Consider the following 17,659-nt stretch of genomic DNA (forward strand, 5'->3'; position numbering starts at 1 on the left):
CACTCGCTTTATTTCACCAGAGTCGCGGGGCGTCCAGAAGGGGCCCCTGGACTCGGGCGCGGGGCCGGCTCAGTCCCGCCCCTTGCCTGCGCGGAGCTTCTGGCGACTCCCAGGCCGCTGCTCCTCGTCGGGACGCCTCGGGGACACCCAGGCCTGCTTCTTCCTGGGCTCGGCGTCCCTGGAGTCCCGTGCCCACGGCCGTTGGCCCCCTTCGCGTGACTCCCAGCGCCGGGGTAGGGCTTCCCGGGGCTCCCTGGCGGCCCGTGGCCTCTCCTCTTTCCGCGGCCTCTCTTTCTTAGGTCTCTCCTCCTTCCGCGGCTTCTCCTTCCGCGGCTTCCCCTCTCTCCGAGGCCTCTCCTTGGGTCCCCGGTCTGCGAGGGTCACACGGTCCTCCCGGACGGCCTCTCCGGTGGCCTCGCCGGGCTCCTCTTCGTCCTTCTCTGCAGCCTCCCGACTCCCGGGAATCTTGGGTCTGACCTCTGCCTCGGCCCGGGGCGCAGGCGGCGCTGATGGAGGCGCCTGGGCCTCGAACTTAGGCTGCAAGACAGAGTGGGGTCCTGGGGTAAGCGCCCACCTTCCCCCCGGCCCGGGCTCCTTCTTTCCTTGGGGATGAAGGTCCCAATGCCAGCGGTCAGTGGAAGGAAGCTCTTACCAGGGGCGACGATGGCTCCCTCGGGGCTGAGCTTGGCGGGACCCAGGGCTCGGGCACACGTGCTTGGAGTGCTGCCTCCCCAGCGACGGCGTCTGCAGCGACAGGGTCGGGACCCGAGTCAGCTGGGCCGAGGCACGGACCACACTGTCCATCCCTCCCTCACCCCTAGAGCCCCCCTCCCTGGACAGTTGGAGTGGGGCTCCCCTGGTACGGCTGAGACTAAGGATGCCCCCGAGCCGTGGGAAGGGACTCCGGGACTCCGCTGCTGCGGCGCCCCTCCTCCGAACCTCGCTCTTTCAATTGGTCATTCTTCCCCCCGACCACGGGCTGTAGGAGGCCCCTAGCAAGGGAGGGGCCGCAGGAGTGCCCCCGGGGGGCGCTCACGAGCTGAGCGGTCCCCAGAGAGGGCGCAGGAGAAAGGCGGCAGAACGCTACGCGGCAGGAGGGGTTGCACAAGGTTCATCCGGAAGCCAGAACCTACTCGCGGCGAGGGGAATGGGCCCCGCAAAAGGTCCACACGGGGTGAGAGGGGCGCGCAAGGCCCGTCACTTAAGGGGAGATGCACAAACCAACTTTGGGGGCGTGCAAGACCCAGCCCTGGAGAGGAGGGTCCCAGACCCCACCCTGGCGGCACAGCGCCTTTCCTTGGAGGAATAGGCGCACAGGTGGGCCCCAGCCTCGCCCCACCTCTGGGGAGCCTGCGCTCACCGCGGCACAGCTGGAAAGCCGAGCCCAGCAGCGCCACCAGCGAGGCGAGCACCAGGCACTTGTTGAGCGACAGGTCTCCCCAGGGCAACTCCTCGCTCAGGGCCGGGGGCGGCGGCGGCGGCTGCAGGGGCGGCGCGGTCTGCGCCTTCTTGCGCGCGGGGGCGCTCCGAGGGCCTGCGGGGGCAAGTGCGCGCTGCGCTGTGGTTACTGGCTCTGTGCCGCCCCCTTCCCCGGGCGCAGGGGACAAGAGAGAGGCCTGTGCCCTGAACCCGGCTCTCCCTGCCTGCCTGTGCGGCCCCGGGCGCAGGTGAACCCAGCCCCGGGTGCCCCGCAGCTGCACGGGGATGCCTAGAGTTTCTGGAAGGTAAGTTCCCGGAGCTGAGTGGCTTAGCTGGTATTATTACGCATTAGTAGAGGCTCCCTGCCCGTTGACTCGCCGCCTGCCACACTTCGACGCCACTCAACCAGGACACCACCCTCCAAGATCCAAGGACCCAGCTCCGGCACCTGAGCCTCACACCAGTCCGTTCCCACCCCACACCTCACCCATGCCTCCTGCAAACCCACTCGCTCCGGCTTTCAGCCTCTCCTTCCCCGTTCCTGGGGTCCCCCTGGCGGCAGGCTCTTTTTCCATCTTCTTGGGCCTGGTGTCCACACTGGGGCCTTCAGCCACCTGAGAGTCCTGTGGTTATCACGAGACATTCCACATGTTTCCTTCCAGTGCCAAACCCTTCCCGTGGGCTTTAGACACCTGCCTCCCTTGGTCGGCTTGTCCCCAACTCCCCAGGCGTCCTGGGTTAAAGGCTGAGGGTCCCAGCTACTCACGTGGGGCACGCTGCCGGAGTCGGCCAGCCTGGGTGTCGCTGTGGGAACACAGGCAGAGTCAAGGTTGTGGGGACCCCCAGGCCAATCCCACCCTCTCCCCTGGCCCTGCTGGGTGACGTGCGGGTGACTAACCCCATCTTATAGATAAGAAAGTAGGTGGAGGCCAGCACAGTGGTTCACACCTGGAATCCAGCATTTTGGGGAGACTGAGGTGGGAGGATCACCTGAGCCCAGGAGTTTGAGACCAGCCTGGGCAACATAGTGAGACCCCATCTCTAAAAAAAAAAAAAAAAAAAAAAAATTAGCGAGGCATGGTGGCCTGCACCTGTGGCCCCAGCTACTTGGGAGGCTGAGGCAGGAGGATCACTTGAGCCTGGGAGGTCAAGGCTGCAGTGACTTATGATCATGTCACTGTACTCCAGCATGGAAGACAGAATGAGGCTCTGTCTCAAAAAATAATAATAAAAATTTATAAAAATATAAAGAAAGCAGACAGGCTTGGAGACAGCTTTGCCCAAAGACACCCAGCATTTCAGTGGCAACGTGGGATTCGAACCTAGATCTGTGTGGCCCAGCACCTGTCTTCCTTGGGGGCTCCTTACAGACCCCTGAGGCAGAAATGAGGGCCAGGGGTTGAACATGGGGAGCACAGTATAAGCCAGTCCAGTGTGGGAGGCTAAGAAGCTCTAGTCTCTGAAGATGGGCCTCCTGGCTCAAGGGGACCATCAGGGAAAGGCTTCCTCCCGCCAGCGCCACAAGGGTACCTGAAGCCCTGTCCTCCTGGGTCTCGGCCAGTGCAGAGTGGTCCTCCAGGGCCTGGCAGCTGCCCAGGCCGCCATCCAGCTCCTCCCAGGCTCTGGTTGTCATGGAGATGGCTGGAGCAGCAGCAGGTCCCGGGCCAGGCTGGGAGGGGTGGGGAACAAGGTCTTGCATTTACTGAGTCTCTGCCACGGGCCTGGGCCTGACCTGGAGGTTCTGCGGACACCAAGTAACAGGCCCCGTCCTCCCACCCCTCCTCACTCGGCAAATTCATACTCATGCCAGGCATGGCCCAGCGCCCACTCCAGGCATCTCTCTGACCCCGCATGCCTGCCCTGGGGCCCCTCCCTACAGCCCAGCCTCACTGGGGTCCAGTATCCATCAGTACAGTAGCCAAGGCTGCTCTGGCCCAGAGAGGGCGGGAGCCCCTGCAGGACAACACAGCAATGAGTCCCAGACGCACCCCAAACTGAAACTCTTGGCCCCAGAGTCAGCTCATGTTCTCTGAGACCAGGGACTATTTTTATCTGGTGCCCGAGGCCAGCGGGACAGGCTAACAGGTGCCCCAGCCCCTCCCAGGCCTCTGCTCTCATGGGGTCTCCCTCTGGGCCACCCTGACCTGCCATTCTGGGCACCCACATCCTGCTGCGTAACCCTGTGAGTCTACAGGCTTGGGCCCCAGCAGCAGAACCATCCTGGCTCTGGTCGTGACAGGCCGGGGCAGGGGAGGAGGGTCCTGGTTGTGGTTGGGGGTCTTCTGATCCTGACACAGAGTACCCTGCCTTGTCCCACTAACTCTGTTCCCATAGGACAGATGAGGAAACTGAGGCTAGAGACAGTGCCATTGGCTGGAGGTCGCAAGGAGCTTCAAGTCAGACCCAAAGCTGTACTCTTCAGGGTCCCCATGGCCTCTGGCTGCTGGGATTAGGGTGTCCCTGTATCTAGGCTGAAAAACCACCCAGCCCTGGGGCTCCAAGACCTGGAAGGGGCCTATCGCGTGGCAGTGGGGGAGGGGCCCAAGAAGCATGGGAGGCTGGTGTGTGGCCCCTGGGTGTGCGTGGGGGCAGCTCCAGGAATTGGGGACCCTTACAGTCCTCTGCAACACCCCTTCACACCCCGGGAGCCCACACCTCTGCCCGGGATTCCCCCAGCCTCACTTCCTTACCCCCGAGCCTCGCTTACCCGCCAGCCGCTTTGCTGAGCCTTGTGGACAGGACGGAGGATGGGGAGGGTGGCCCCGTGATGGACGGCAACAGGTGGCCGGAGACCGCGGGTGGGCCAATCAACATGCCCGCTGGAGTGAGGTCACAGCCGGGGAGTCCCCCACCCTTCCCTGCCATTGCAGCAGGGCAGGGCATTGCTCCTACTCAGCACTCGCCACTGCCACCCAGGGAGACGTAGCGCCTGCAGCTGGGACTACAGGCGCGCACCATCACACCCGGTAAGTTTTTAATTTTTTTTGAGACGGAGTCTGGCTCTGTCGCCCAGGCTGGAGTGCAGTGGCGCGATCTCCGCTCACTGCAAGCTCCGCCTCCCGGGTTCACGCCATTCTCCTGCCTCAGCCTCCCGAGTAGCTGGGACTACAGGCGCCCGCCACCGCGCCCGGCTAATTTTTTTTGTATTTTTAGTAGAGACGGGGTTTCACCGTGTTAGCCAGGATGGTCTTGATCTCCTGACCTCGGAATTCGCCCACCTTGGCCTCCCAAAGTGCTGGAATTACAGGCATGAGCCACTGCACCCGGACTAATTTTTGTATTTTTTTTTCAGTAGAGATGGGGTTTCCCCATGTTGGCCAGGCTGCTCTCGAACTCCTGACCTCAAGTGATCCATGTGATCCGCTCGCCTTGGCCACCCAAAGTGCTGGGATCCCAGGCGGGAGCCCCTGCAAGGCATTCATTCCTGCTGTTTAAAGCCACTGTATTTGGGGTCATTTGTTTCTGCGGCTCTGGCAGGCTCATACACTCGGAACTGCCTGCTCCCACACCATCATGCACAGAAACCTGACGCCTCTGCTCTGGAGAGCACCTGGGCTCTCTCAGCCCCCAAAGGCACATTCTAAGGCCTGCAGGCAGATGTTTGAGCCCTACCTGCAAAGCATGGTGACTTTGGGAGTCCTGAGGGAAGAGGGGAAGTGGATTTTGGTGGTGAGGCCTGTGTGTTAAAAATCCTGAGTGAATGGCCGGGCGCGGTGGCTCACGCCTGTAATCCCAGCACTGTGGGAGGCTGAGGCGGGCGGATCGCCTGAGGTCGGGAGTTTGACACCAGCCTGGCCAACATGGTGAAATCCTGTCTCTATTAAAAATACAAAAATTAGCGAGGCATGATAGTGGATGCCTGTAATCCCAGCTACTGGGGAGGCTGAGGAAGGAGAATTGCTTGAACCCGGGAGGTGGAGGTTGCAGTGAGCCGAGATCACATCATTGCACTCCAGCCTGGGTGACAGAGTGAGACTCCGTCTCAAATAATAATAATAATTCTGAGTGAATAGGGCCTCCCCAGGAACTACCAAGAGACCCAGAAGGCCAGCCCGCCTTCAGCAAAGCAAGGGCTGGGGTTCCCTGGTCCCCACTCCCTCCGCTTTAGAAACGGCTCTCGGCTGGGCGCGGTGGCTCACGCCTGTAATCCCAGCACTTTGGGAGGCCAAGGCAGGTGGATCACTAGGTCAGGAGATTGAGACCCTCCTGGCTAACACGGTGAAACCCCGTCTCTACTAAAAATACAAAAAATTAGCTGAGTGTTGTGGCGGGCGCCTGTAGTCCCAGCTACTCGGGAGGCTGAGGCAGGAGAATGGCATGAACCCGGGAGGCGGAGCTTGCAGTGAGCCGAGATGGCGCCACTGCACTCCAGCCTGGGCGACAGAGCGAGACTCTGTCTCAAAAAAAAAAAAAAAAAAAGAAATGGCTCTCATTTTTTTCTGTATGACACAAGGCAGAGACAAACAGGAAACAAAGAGAAGCTGAAAGCAAAAACTGTAAAGCACCTGTCATCTTCCCGCCCCCAAACAGACACTGTTTAATAGTTTGACGTGTTCTTTCTGCTGTTTGTAACTTGTGATTTTATTATTAGTTCCATATTTATTTTTATAAAGCTGGCATAATTAGCGAAGGGCCGAACATCTTGTTTGTAACCTAGATTTATTTTTTCTTCCTAAAAGATTTTTTGTTGTTGTTGAGATGGAGTCTCTCTCTGTCACCCAGGCTGGAGTGCAATGGCGCGATCTTGGCTCACTGCAACCTCTGCCTCCTGGGTTCAAGCGATTCTCCTGCCTCAGCCTCCTGAGGACCTAGGATTACAGGCATGCACCACTGCGCCTGGCTAATTTTCATATTTTTAGCAGAGATGGGGTTTCACCATGTTAATCAGGCTGGTCTCAAACTCCTGACCTCAGGCGATCTGCCCACTCTGGCCTCCTGAAGTGTTGGGATTACTGGCGTGAGCCACAGTGCCTGGCCCCTCCTAAAAGTATATTACAGCTTGGCAGTTCCTCAAAAAGCTAAAATAGAATGACCGTAAGATGCAGAAACTCTACTCCTAGGTATCTACGAAAAGGAATCCGAAGCTTGGACTCAGATATTTGCACACCCAAGTTCAGGGCAGCACGATTCTCCGCAGCCACATGGTGTAGGCAGCTCTAGCGTTCCATCCTCAGATACACGGATCAACACAGCGTGGCCCTTCCACACGGTGAAGTACGACACAGCCGTGAACAGGAACGAGGCTCTGACTGCAGCCATGGCGTGAACGCACTTTAAGGATGTCACGCTCGGTGAGAGGTGCCAGACACAGAAGGCCATGCTGTATGTGATCCCATTTCTATGAAATGTCCAGGACAGGGCTGGGTACAGTGGCTCATGCCTGTAATCCCAGCACTTTGGGAGGCCAAGGTGGGTGGATCACGAGGTCAGGAGATCGAGACCATCCTGGCTAACATGGTGAAACCCCGTCTCTACTAAAAATACAAAAAATTAGCCGGGCGTGGTGGCGGGCGCCTGTAGTCCCAGCTACTTGGGAGGCTGAGGCAGGAGAATGGCATGAACCCAGGAGGCGGAGCTTGCAGTGAGCCGAGATCGGCGCCACTGCACTCCAGCCCGGGGGACAGAGTGAGGCTCCGTCTCAAAAAAAAAAAAAAAAAGAAATGTCCAGGACAGGCCAATTCACAGAGACAGGAAGGGGATGTGTGGGTGCTGGGGTTGGGAAGGGGATGGGGAGTGATGGCTGATGGGGATGGAGCTTCGTTTTAGGGTGACGAGAATGTTCTGGAATAAGACAGGGGTGGTGGTTGCTGAGTCATTTCACTTAGGATAATGATCTCCAGCTCCATCCATGTTGCTGCAAAATATTATTTCATTTGTTTTTTGAGACAGGCTCTCATCTCTGTCACCCAGGCTGGCATGCGGTGGCGCAATCAGGGCTCACTACAGCCTCGGCCTCTTGAGCTCAGGTGGTCATCCCACCTCAGCCTCCTGAGTAGCTGGGACCACAGGTGCCTGACACCACACGCAGCTAATTTTTTATCTTCTATTTATGAGACAGAGTCTCACTCTGTGGCCCAGGCTACAGTGCAGTGGGGCCATCTCTGCTCATTGCAACCTCTGCCTCCCAGGCTCAAGCGATTCTCCTGCCTCAGTCTCCTGAGGAGCTGGGATTACAGGCATGTGCCACCATGCCCAGCTAATTTTTTTTTTTTTTTGAGATGGAGTTTCGCTCTTGTCACCCAGACTGGAGTGCAGTGGCACAATCTCGGCTCTCTGCAACCTCTGCCTCCTGGGTTCAAGTGATTCTCCTGCCCCAGCCTCCCAAGTAGCTGGGATTACAGGTGCCTGCCACCACATCCAGCTAATTTTTGTATTTTTAGTAGTGACAGCGTTTTGCCATGTCAACCAGGCTGGTCTCAAACTCCTGACCTCAGGTGATCCACCTGCCTCGGCCTCCCAAAGTGCTGAGATTACAGGCGTAAGCCACTGTGCCGAGCTGCTAATTTTTGCATTTTTAGTAGAGATGGTGTTTCACCATGTTGCCCAGGCTGGCCTCGAACTCCTGGGCTCCAGTGATCCACTGGCCCTGGCCTCCTGAAATGCTGGGATTACAGGTGTGAGCCAACACGCCCTGTCTCTATGCTTAACTTTGTGAAGAGCCACCAGTCTCTCTTTCAAAGCGACTGAACTGTTTTACCTGCCCAGCAGTCATACAGGAACGTTCCAACTTCTCCACGTCCAACTCGTCATTTTCCAGTTTCTTTGTTTGTGTTTTTATTGCCAGCCTAGTGGGTGTGAACGGCATGATCTCATTGTGGTTTCGATTTGCATTTCTCTGGTCAAAATAAATAGCTTTTTTTTTTTTTTTTTAAGAGACCAGGTCTCCCTATGTTAGCGAGGGTAGTCTGAAACCCTTGGCCTCAAGCAGTCCTCCTGCCTTGGCCTCCCAAAGTGCTGGGATCATGGGCGTGAGCCACCGCGCCCAGCCTCAACAGCATTTTCACCTTCTTATTCTCATAGTGTCTCCCTTTGCATTCCTTTCCTGGAAGGCTCAGCTTTCCCAGAAGCAAAGCCTGGACACAGGGCCTCTGTGGGACTTTCTTTTTTTATCTTTTTTTTTTTTTGAGACGGAGTCCAGCCCTGTTGCCCAGGCTGGAGTGCAATGGCGCAATCTCGGCTCACTACAACCTCTGCCTCCTGGGTACAAGCAATTCTCCTGCCTCAGCCTCCCAAGTAGCTGGGATTACAGGTGCGCACCACCATGTCCAGCTAATTTTTTGTATCTTTAGTAGAGATGGGGTTTCACCATGTTGGCCAGGGTGATCTTCAACTCCTGACCTAGTGATCCACCTGCCCCGGCCTCCCAAAGTGCTGGGGTTAGAAGTGTGAGCCACTGAGCCCGGCCTGGACTTTTTTTTTTTTTTAAGACTGAGTCTGCCCAGGCTGGAGTGCAGTGGCACAATCTCAGCTCACTGCAACCTCTGCCTCCCAGGTTCAAGTGATTCTCCTGCCCCAGCCTCCCAAGTAGCTGGGATTACAGGTGCATGCCACCACACCCAGCTAATTTGTGTATTTTTAGTACTGACAGGGTTTTGCCATGTCATCCAGGCTGGTCTTGAATTCCTGACCTCAGGTGATCCTCCTGCCTCGGCCTCCCAAAGTGCTGGGATTACAGGCATGAGCCACCACACCCGGCCTATTTTTGCTAATTTTGTGAAGAACAGTGTCAGCTGAGGGCACTGACTCTGGATGGAGACGACTCAGATTCTGACCCTGACTCCACTGCTGCCTGGCTGTGCCACAGTTTTTTTTCCTGTAAAATGGAAATAAAATGGAGACCCCACCTCCTGGGGTCCTTGTGAGCATTAAGCCAAGCACGGGGACAGGTGCTTGGCTCCTGTACACAGCTTGAGCTGTGTACTCATATTGTTATTGCTGCCATGACAAAGGTGTGGAAGCCACTGAGGCTGTGAGATTCCACACCCCGTGGAAGCCCAATGGTGACACCCCCCACAGCAGGGTCCTTCCAGCCTCTGGAACACAAAACACCTGAGTGGGAAACCCCCAGGGGACCCTCAGCATGGGCCACTGAGGCAGGACGTTGAGAACTGTGGGGAGTGCTGGGCAGTGGCCAACTTCCTGCCTCTGCCAGGGCAGCACACCAATTTCATTTGTGTCCACCCTACTTGTTCTCAGGGAGAGGTGGCTCCTTTCCTGGGGTGACTTCTAGGCTGGGGCATTTAATTGCTAGTGTGAGATCTTCCAGGGTCTTCCTCTCTTGGCCATAGTGACGTTCAAGATGGCAGGGGAGGTGAGCAGCGCCCCCTAGGGCCTGAGAAGCTCATGGAGCAAGAACAAGAAATAAACCTTTCCTGGCTTGCAGGTGTGTTTACAATTTTTTTGTTTTGTATTTATTTATTTATTTTAAAAATTTTATTCATCTATTTATTTTTGAATGGGGGTCTTGCTATATTGCCCAGGCAGGTCTTGAACTCCTGGACTCAAGCTATCCTCCTGACTGCCTCTCTAAGAGCTGGCATTATAGGTGTGAGCCACCATGCCTGGCCCGTTTTGTTTTGTTTTTTAAAGAGATAGGGCTGGGCACAGTGGCTCACACCTGGGAGGCCGAGGCAAGTGGATCACTTGAGGCTCGGAGTTCAAGAGCAGCCTGGGCAACGTAGCAAGACCCTGTCTGTACAAGAAAAAGAAAAAAAAAAGAAAAGAAAAACAATAAAAAACAATTTTACGACTGGGCGTGGTGGCTCACGCCAGTAATCTCAGCACTTTGGGAGGCCAAGGCGGGTGGATCACGAGGTCAGGAGTTCAAAACCAGCCTGGCCAAGATGGTGAAACCCCATCTCTACTAAAAACACAAAAGAAATTAGCCAGGCGTGGTGGCAGGTACCTGTAATCCCAGTTACTTGGGAGGCTGAGGCAGAGAAGTGCTTGAACCCGGGAGGCAGAGGTTGCAGTGAGCCAAGATTGCGCTACTGCACTCCAGCCAGGGTGACTCCGTCTCAAAAAAAAAAATTTACAAAAGTAAAGGTCAAACTCCATGAAAATAGAGACATGGACAATATGGGGCAGGAAATACTGAAGAGCCGCAGAGAATGAGGTTCAGATGCTCTGCGCATAAAGCTTTCTTCCTTTTTCTATAACAAACCTTTGTGAATGCATTAGGCCAGGCGCGGTGGCTCACACGTGTAATCCCAGCACTTTGGGAGGCTGAGCCACGAGGATCACCTGAGCCCAGGAGTTTGACACCAGCCTGGGCAACATGGTGAAAACCCATCTCTACAAAAATACAATAAAATAAACATGACAAATACTGCAAAATAAAATCCTGAAAATTATAGCAAGGGGCAAAACCATAAGAAATATAGGCTGGGCGCGGTGGCTCACCCCTGTAATCCCAGAATTTTGGGAGGCCGAGGCGGGCGGATCACCTGAGGTTGGGAGTTCCAGACCACCCTGGACAACATGGTGAAACCCCATCTCTACTAAAAATACAAAAATTAGCCAGCCGTGTGGTGCACGCCTGTAATCCCAGCTACTGAGGAGGCTGAGACACGATAACCCCTTGGACCTGGCAGGTGGAGGTTGCAGTAAGCCGAGATGGCGCCTCTGCACTCCAGCCTGGGGGACAGAGTGAAACTCCATCTCAAAAAAAAAAAAAGAGGCCGGGCGCAGTGGCTCACGCCTGTAATCCCAGCACTTTGGGAGGCCGAGGCGGGCGGATCACGAGGTCAGGAGATCGAGACCATCCTGGCTAACACGGTGAAACCCCGTCCCTACTAAAAATACAAAAAAATGGCCAGGCGCGGTGGCTCACGCCTGTAATCCCAGCACCTTGGGAGGCCGAGGCAGACGGAACACGAGGTCGGGAGATCGAAACCATCCTGGCTAACACAGTGAAACCCCGTCTCTACTAAAAATACAAAAAATTAGCCGTGCATGGTGGCGGGCGCCTGTAGTCCCAGCTACTCAGGAGGTGGAGGCAGTAGAATGGCGTGAACCTAGGAGGCAGAGCTTGCAGTGAGCTGAGATCGTGACACTGCACTCCAGCCTGGGCGACAGAGGGAGACTCTGTCTGAAAGAAAAAAAAGAAATATAAGTACGGTAAAGGGAAAAACAGCAACTTGCTCGAGATAAGCCCTGTTTACTTGGGGGCCTCGCTTTTCCATGTGTGTTTGCCCAGCTCGTCCTGAGGCTGCCCACGTGGCTGTGGGTCCCGCTTTATCACCCAGCAGCAGATGCCTCTGCGGCTTTGTGGCCAAACCCCGGCCCTGCACAGCCTCCTTGTGGCCTGAGCTTATCGCAGGCTGCACGGTGCCCATTAAAAATGGTCAGTTCGAGGCCAGGCGCGGTGGCTCACACCTGTAATCCCAGCACTTTGGGAGGCCGAGGTGGGTGGATCATGGGGTCAAGAGATCGAGACCATCTTGGCTAACATGGTGAAACCCCGTCTCTACTAAAAATACAAAAAATTAGCCGGGTGTGGTGGGGGTCACCTGTAGTCCCAGCTACTTGGGAGGCTGAGGCAGGAGAATGGTGTGAACCCGGGAGGTGGAGGGTGCAGTGAGCCGAGATTGTGCCACTGCACTCCAGCCTGGGCGACACAGCGAGACTCTGTCTCAAAAACCAATCAGCCAGGTGCGGTGGCACACCTGTAATCCCAGCACTTTGGGAGGCACGTAGATCATGAAGTCAGGAGTTTGAGACTGTCCTGGCCAATATGGTGAAACCCTGTCTCTACTAAATACAAAAATTAGCCGGGAATGGTGGTGCACGCCTGTAGTCCCAGCTTCTCGGGAGGCTGAGGCAGGAGAATCGCTTGAACCCTGTAGGTGGAGGTTGCAGTGAGCCAAGGTTACGCCACTGCACTCCAGCCTGGGCTACAGAGTGAGACTCTGTCTCAAAAAAAAAAAAAAAAAAATCAGTCCATCAATCAATCAATCAATCAGAGTCATACTCTCTGCGTCCTCTGCCAGCAGCCCTATCCCCTCAACCTTGATTTCAGAGGAAAACCCAGGCATGGGCCCTCTATCCTTGACCACCCCACATCCTCTGCTGTCCCTTTCAGACAGTTCAAGCCCCACCACCTCCAGAGAAAGATATGCCTCTTTCTCTCCCTGCTGTCCGGGAGGCCCCTCACCAGTCACAGACTCCCCAGCTCCCAGCAAAGCACCTCCCACCCTGGGGAGTTCCTGGGGAGCCCGGCCAGGTGGGCCAGCAGGGCACAGTTGCTGATCCTAGCGCTCATCCCACGTGGCCTGGCCAGTGTGGGGGTGGCCCTTCTGGAAGCCTCACAGCATTGGCAGGCAGCCATCAGAGGCAGGCAGGAGGAGGAAGTGAGAGCTGCTGCAGTCAGGATGGAGGGACGGGGCTCCCTGGTCGTGGCTGTTCTGGAAATCGCACCCGCGACCTGTTCATTTTGAGCAGGCTCTTGCCTCTGTTCCCAGAGGAGACCGTCAACTAAGGGGCGTCATTCTGCCCCCAAGGGACGTCGGGTGATGTTTGGGACATTTCTGGTTGTCATGACTTGGAGTGCTCCTGGCATGGAGTGGGTGGAGACCAGGGACGCTGCTCGGTACCCTGCAGTGCCCAGGACGCTGCAGTCCAGCCTGGCAACAGAGCGAGACTCCGTCTCAAAAAACAAAAAAACAAAAAAAAAGCAATCCACACCCTGAGTGGGAAAGGAGAGAGGAGAAGCATCCCAGGAGCTGGGGCCCTCCTGGTTCATACCATTTGCCCAGGACGCCCCACCCCAGAGAACAATCCAAGCCCAATGTCCACGGGTCCGAGGGAGGAGACCCTGAGTTAATTATTTGAAACAGAGTCTGTTCTCTGCTCACACCAGACACCAGGATAAACTCCTTTTTTTTTTTTTTTTGAGATGGAGTCTCGCTCTGTAGCCCAGGCTGGAGTGTAGTGGTGCAATCTTGGCTCACTACAACCTCCGCCTCCCGGGTGCCAGTTCAAGCAATTCTCCTGCCTCAGCCCCCTGAGTAGCTGGGATTACAGGCACGCGCCACCATGCCCAGCTAATTTTTGTATTTTTAGCAGAGACGGGGTTTCACCATGTTGGCCAGACTGGTCTTGCACTCCTGACCTCGTGATCCACCTGCCTCGGCCTCCCAAAGTGCTGGGATTACAAGCGTAAGCCACCGTGCCCAGCCTCAGGATAAACTCCTAAAGGGGCAAACGGTATAAACCAGGAGGGCCCCAGCTCCTGGGATGCTTCTCCTCTCTCCTTCCCCACTCAGGGTGTGGATTGCTTTTTTTTGTTTTTTTGTGACGGAGTCTCGCTCTGTCACCAGGCTGGAGTGCAGCGGCGCCATCTCAGCTCACTGCAACCTCTGCCTCAAGGTGTGGATTTCAACGTGCGCAGTCTCCTGGGACCTCAGCAAGGCAGAGGATCATGGGATGCAGAGTCTCTTGGGGGGGTCCGTGGAATCCCCTAACTCGGGGGTCTCACCCAGGGTGATTCTGCCCCCGCCAAGGGACACTGGGTGATGTCTGCGGATACTTGTGGTTGTCACGACTGGGGGTGCTCCAGGCATGGAGTGGGTGGAGGCCAGGGACGCTGCTCAGCGCCCTGCAGTGCCCAGGGCGGCCCCAAATGTCAACAGCAGGAGTTAATTTCTGCCTCAACACCCGAATAGCGAATGCTCGTAGCAGAGATGCAACAACAGCCTTCTGGTGCAGTAGGAAATCTCGAAAGACAGCCAGGCGCGGTGGCTCACGCCTGTTAATCCCCAAACTTTGGGAGGTCGAGGCAGGCAGATCACCTGAGGTCAGGAGTTCCAGACCAGCCTTGCCAACATGGTGAAACCCCATCTCTACTAAAAATACAAAAATTAGCCGGGCGTGGTGGCGGGCACCTGTAATCCCAGCTCCTCAGGAGGCTGAAGCAGGAGAATCGCTTGAACCTGGGAGGCGGAGGTTGCAGCGAGCCGAGATTGCAGCACTGCACTCCAGCCTCGGTGACAGCCAGGCCTGGTCGCAAACAAAACAAAATTAAAACCATGAAAGGAATCAGGATTTGCCAGGAGTAGCATTTTTGCTTGGTAAGAACAAAATTTTGTTTATACATGAAATATAAAATATTTTATTCAACCTCACTGCAAAGTGGCAACTTTTTGCTAAATTCATAATTTAGTCTACACACAAGCTATGTATCCGTATGTGACTGCCAAGAGTTATATCTTTGCTTATTAAAAGCAAAGTGCAGTTCATACCTGAGATTTTTTTTCTGGATTTAACCAGGAGGGGAAATATTTTTGCTAGGTAAGTCCACATTTTACCTCACAGGCGAAACAGTTTACCGAACTTGACCACCAAAGAAATCGTTTTTCCTTGGGAGATCCACATTTTAGTTCATACATGAGATGTGTTTCTGAATTTTAACTGCCAGGATAGTGTTTTTCCTTAGGGTAAGTTTCCGTTTCCACAGGAAAAATCTGAATTTATCTGCAAGGAGTAAAATTTTTGCTTAAGTCCAAATTGTACACGAAATATTTTACTAAATTTGAATATCTTTAACATTGGAAGTTCTTTTTTTTTAAACACTGGAAGCATTTTAAGAACTGCAAGACCAAATAAAAAAAATAAAACCAGTAATATCATCAATGATTACCAGGTGTTACTGGAAATAATTCTGTCCTATGGGAGTATGGGCGCGGTTGGACACCCCCCCAAACACCCGGGGGCCTACCCAGGGGAGGGGTCCCGCTGCGTGAAGGGACCCTAGGGAGGGCGACGTGGACCACGACAGACAAACGGGCATTCGAAGACCCCCGAAAATCGACCCCAGCGAGCCGCCCCCGCCCCAAGGCACGATTGTGGGGGCGGGGACGGCTCGGGGCGCGCGCAGCGCGTACCCGGCGCCACGGCAGCCCCGCCCCCAGAAGGACGCGCGCAGGAGGGGGCGTGGCCCGAGGCTCACCAACCAATCTCCAGAGAGCCTCTTCCTTTCCCTTTCCCTTCCACCAATCAGGCGCTGGGAGGGGCGGGCGCGACTTTTTTTCCCGGCGGCCCCGCGGCTCTGCCCCTCGTGCGGTCGCGTTCCCGGCGGCGCGGGGGGCGTGGCCTGGGCGCAGCATCTATAAAAGCGGGCGGCGGCAGAGGCGCCATTTTGCGAACGGCGAGCAGCGGCGGCGGCGCGGAGAGACGCAGCGGAGGTTTTCCTGGTTTCGGACCCCAGCGGCCGGATGGTGAAATCCTCCCTGCAGCGGATCCTCAATAGCCACTGCTTCGCCAGAGAGAAGGAAGGGGATAAACCCAGCGCCACCATCCACGCCAGCCGCACCATGCCGCTCCTAAGCCTGCACAGCCGCGGCGGCAGCAGCAGTGAGAGGTAAGTGCCCCGCCCCCGTCCGAAGCTTCCAGAAGCGCCGGCCGCGCAGGCCTGCGGGGGGCCGTCCTCGGGGCGCCAGATAGGTCCCCGGCGCGCGAGATCCGCCCCTTTGTCAAGGCCAGAATCGCGCCGGGGACGAGGTAGGGGCAGGGCGGGCCTGGAGGTCCCCCCCGGCCTTAGCAGTGCTCTCGGGGGAGTCGGGTTTGGGGGGCAAGGGTGCGGAGTTGGATTTGGGGGGCACCGTTCGGGGCGCCTGATTTGGGGGAGGGGCATGGGTCGGAGGTCGGATTTGGGCGCAGGACGGGGAGTCGGGGGAGGCGTGTGTCTTTTGCGGGGTTCGCGGGATGGGACTCGGCTTCGGAGGAGGGGAGAGGCTTCTGGTCGATGATTGGATTTGCGGGGCGCAGACTGGGAATTCGGTTTGGAGGAAGGGTGTGCGGTCGGGTCGGATTTGGGAGGCGCAGGATGGGGCAATCTGGTTGGGGGCGGGGTCGGCCTTGGGGGGCTGGTCCGAGGACAGACAGGGCCCGCGGGGCTGGTGAATCTGCACTTTTCGGTCCCGGCCGTCGAGCGTGCGCTGCGGGAGCGGGGAGCGCTTTGCGGCGGACGAGCTCCCGCGGGTTCCTCTTGCCTCGATGTGGCCCCTGTACGCGACGGACCTCGTGGGCCCCGTTTTTCGCCCCAGAGCGAGTCGGTCTGGATGGCTCGGGACGCGCGGGGCGAGGCCGCGCACGTAGACGGCACCCAGGGCTTCTCCGCGGGGGCCGCCGGGGAGCTGGGGGTCGCGCATTCCGACAGCCCGGCAGCGCCCTGGGAAGACCCCCGCCGCTTCCCGGGAAGACGCGTCCCGCTTCCGGGGGCGCGGGTGCCAGCTGCGGTTGTGGGGGAGCCCGCGGGGTCTCGGTCGAGCTTTCCCGACTGCGTCCCCCGAGGTGGGCGTCGCTCAGCCCCGGATCGGGAGGTTGGGCCGCGGTGCTGGCGGTGCCGCGGTTTGGGGGCCGTGCAAAATGGAGGCAACTTTGGGGCCTATTTACCTTGCGCAGCAAATGGCTGCTGGCGCTGCCGGCTGCTCGATTGTGAAAATCTCCCCCGGGGCGCGAGGCCGCGTCTGCCTGGATGACGCAACCGGGAGGGCCCGGGCCTGGAGCGGGGGCGGGGGGGCGGGCGGCCGGGAGCCGGAGCGGGGCGCGTCCTCCATGAGATCTGGCTAGGCCCGCCCGGTCCTCGCGGGGACAAGCAAGAGTTCCAGATTTTGGCCGTAGTGCAGGGTGGAAAGGGGAAGCCGCGGCAGAACTGAAAAGGGGAAGTGCTGGCTGTCGTGGTGGCCGGGGGGTGAGGCTCTGCCCCGGCGGGGCTGCGTGAGGGGAAGGGACCCCCCGCCTTGGGAGGGTTGGGCTGTCCTGGGCGGCGCCGCCCGAGGAGTCGGGGCTCAGTGACCGCTGCCCTTGTAGGTGCTTGGGGCAGGAGTTGGAGCTGCCTTCGGGAAGCCTCGGGGGTGTGGGACCGGGTGGGCCCCTGCCTGGGCGGGGCGGGGTCTTCTGGCCGAGGCAGGGGTGGGGGTGTGCTGAAGGCCGCCCGGGCGCCCTGGAGGGGTCTCCGCCCGGAGCCTGGCGCTGCCTCGTGACCTGCATCATCTTCAGTTCCAGGGTCTCCCTCCACTGCTGTAGTAACCCGGGTCCGGGGCCTCGGTGGTGCTCCTGATGCCCCTCACCCACCCCTGAAGATCCCAGGTGGGCGAGGGAATAGTCAGAGGGATCACAATCTTTCAGCTAACTTATTCTACTCCGTGAGTATGGGGCCGGGCCTGCTGGGGCTGCTCTGGGGCCACAGGTACTTGTTGTGCACCTTGCTGCCCGTACCTGTGATTGAATTTAATCGTGG

General features: G+C 57.4%; 2 protein-coding genes across 2 annotated transcripts in view; one reads left to right on the plus strand and one right to left on the minus strand.

The window, feature by feature from the left end:
• JSRP1 (junctional sarcoplasmic reticulum protein 1) lies at window positions 1-15,733 on the minus strand. Its single transcript, XM_034946254.3, has 7 exons — window positions 15,368-15,733; window positions 2,950-3,088; window positions 2,186-2,223; window positions 1,928-2,042; window positions 1,361-1,534; window positions 653-744; window positions 1-537 (listed from the first exon to the last, which is right to left on the minus strand). Exons 1-7 carry the CDS (start codon window positions 15,731-15,733, stop codon window positions 70-72), a joined length of 1,392 nt encoding a protein of 463 aa, XP_034802145.1. The 3' UTR covers window positions 1-69.
• Window positions 15,554-17,659, plus strand: part of OAZ1 (ornithine decarboxylase antizyme 1) — a 3,941-nt gene continuing 1,835 nt past the window's right edge. Inside the window, 2 exon segments of the mRNA NM_001289721.1 lie at window positions 15,554-15,778; window positions 17,419-17,564. Of these exon segments, the coding sequence (NP_001276650.1) occupies window positions 15,633-15,778; window positions 17,419-17,476; window positions 17,478-17,564 (291 nt within the window). The 5' untranslated portion in view covers window positions 15,554-15,632.

The sequence above is a fragment of the Pan paniscus genome, chromosome 20 (genome assembly GCF_029289425.2).
Source record: "Pan paniscus chromosome 20, NHGRI_mPanPan1-v2.0_pri, whole genome shotgun sequence".
Taxonomy (NCBI): domain Eukaryota; kingdom Metazoa; phylum Chordata; class Mammalia; order Primates; family Hominidae; genus Pan; species Pan paniscus.

What these genes read in the sequence shown, in the direction of transcription:
- JSRP1 (XM_034946254.3), bottom strand. Translation starts at nt 15,733, where the DNA reads ATGGTGCGGCTGGCGTGGATGGTGGCGCTGGGTTTATCCCCTTCCTTC. An exon ending in GAGGCTGAAAGCCGGAGCGA is followed by an intron (nt 1,535 to 1,927) that starts GTGGGTTTGCAG and finishes TTGCCCCCGCAG; the next exon opens with GCCCTCGGAGCGCCCCCGCG. An exon ending in GGCTTTCCAGCTGTGCCGCG is followed by an intron (nt 745 to 1,360) that starts GTGAGCGCAGGC and finishes CTGTCGCTGCAG; the next exon opens with ACGCCGTCGCTGGGGAGGCA.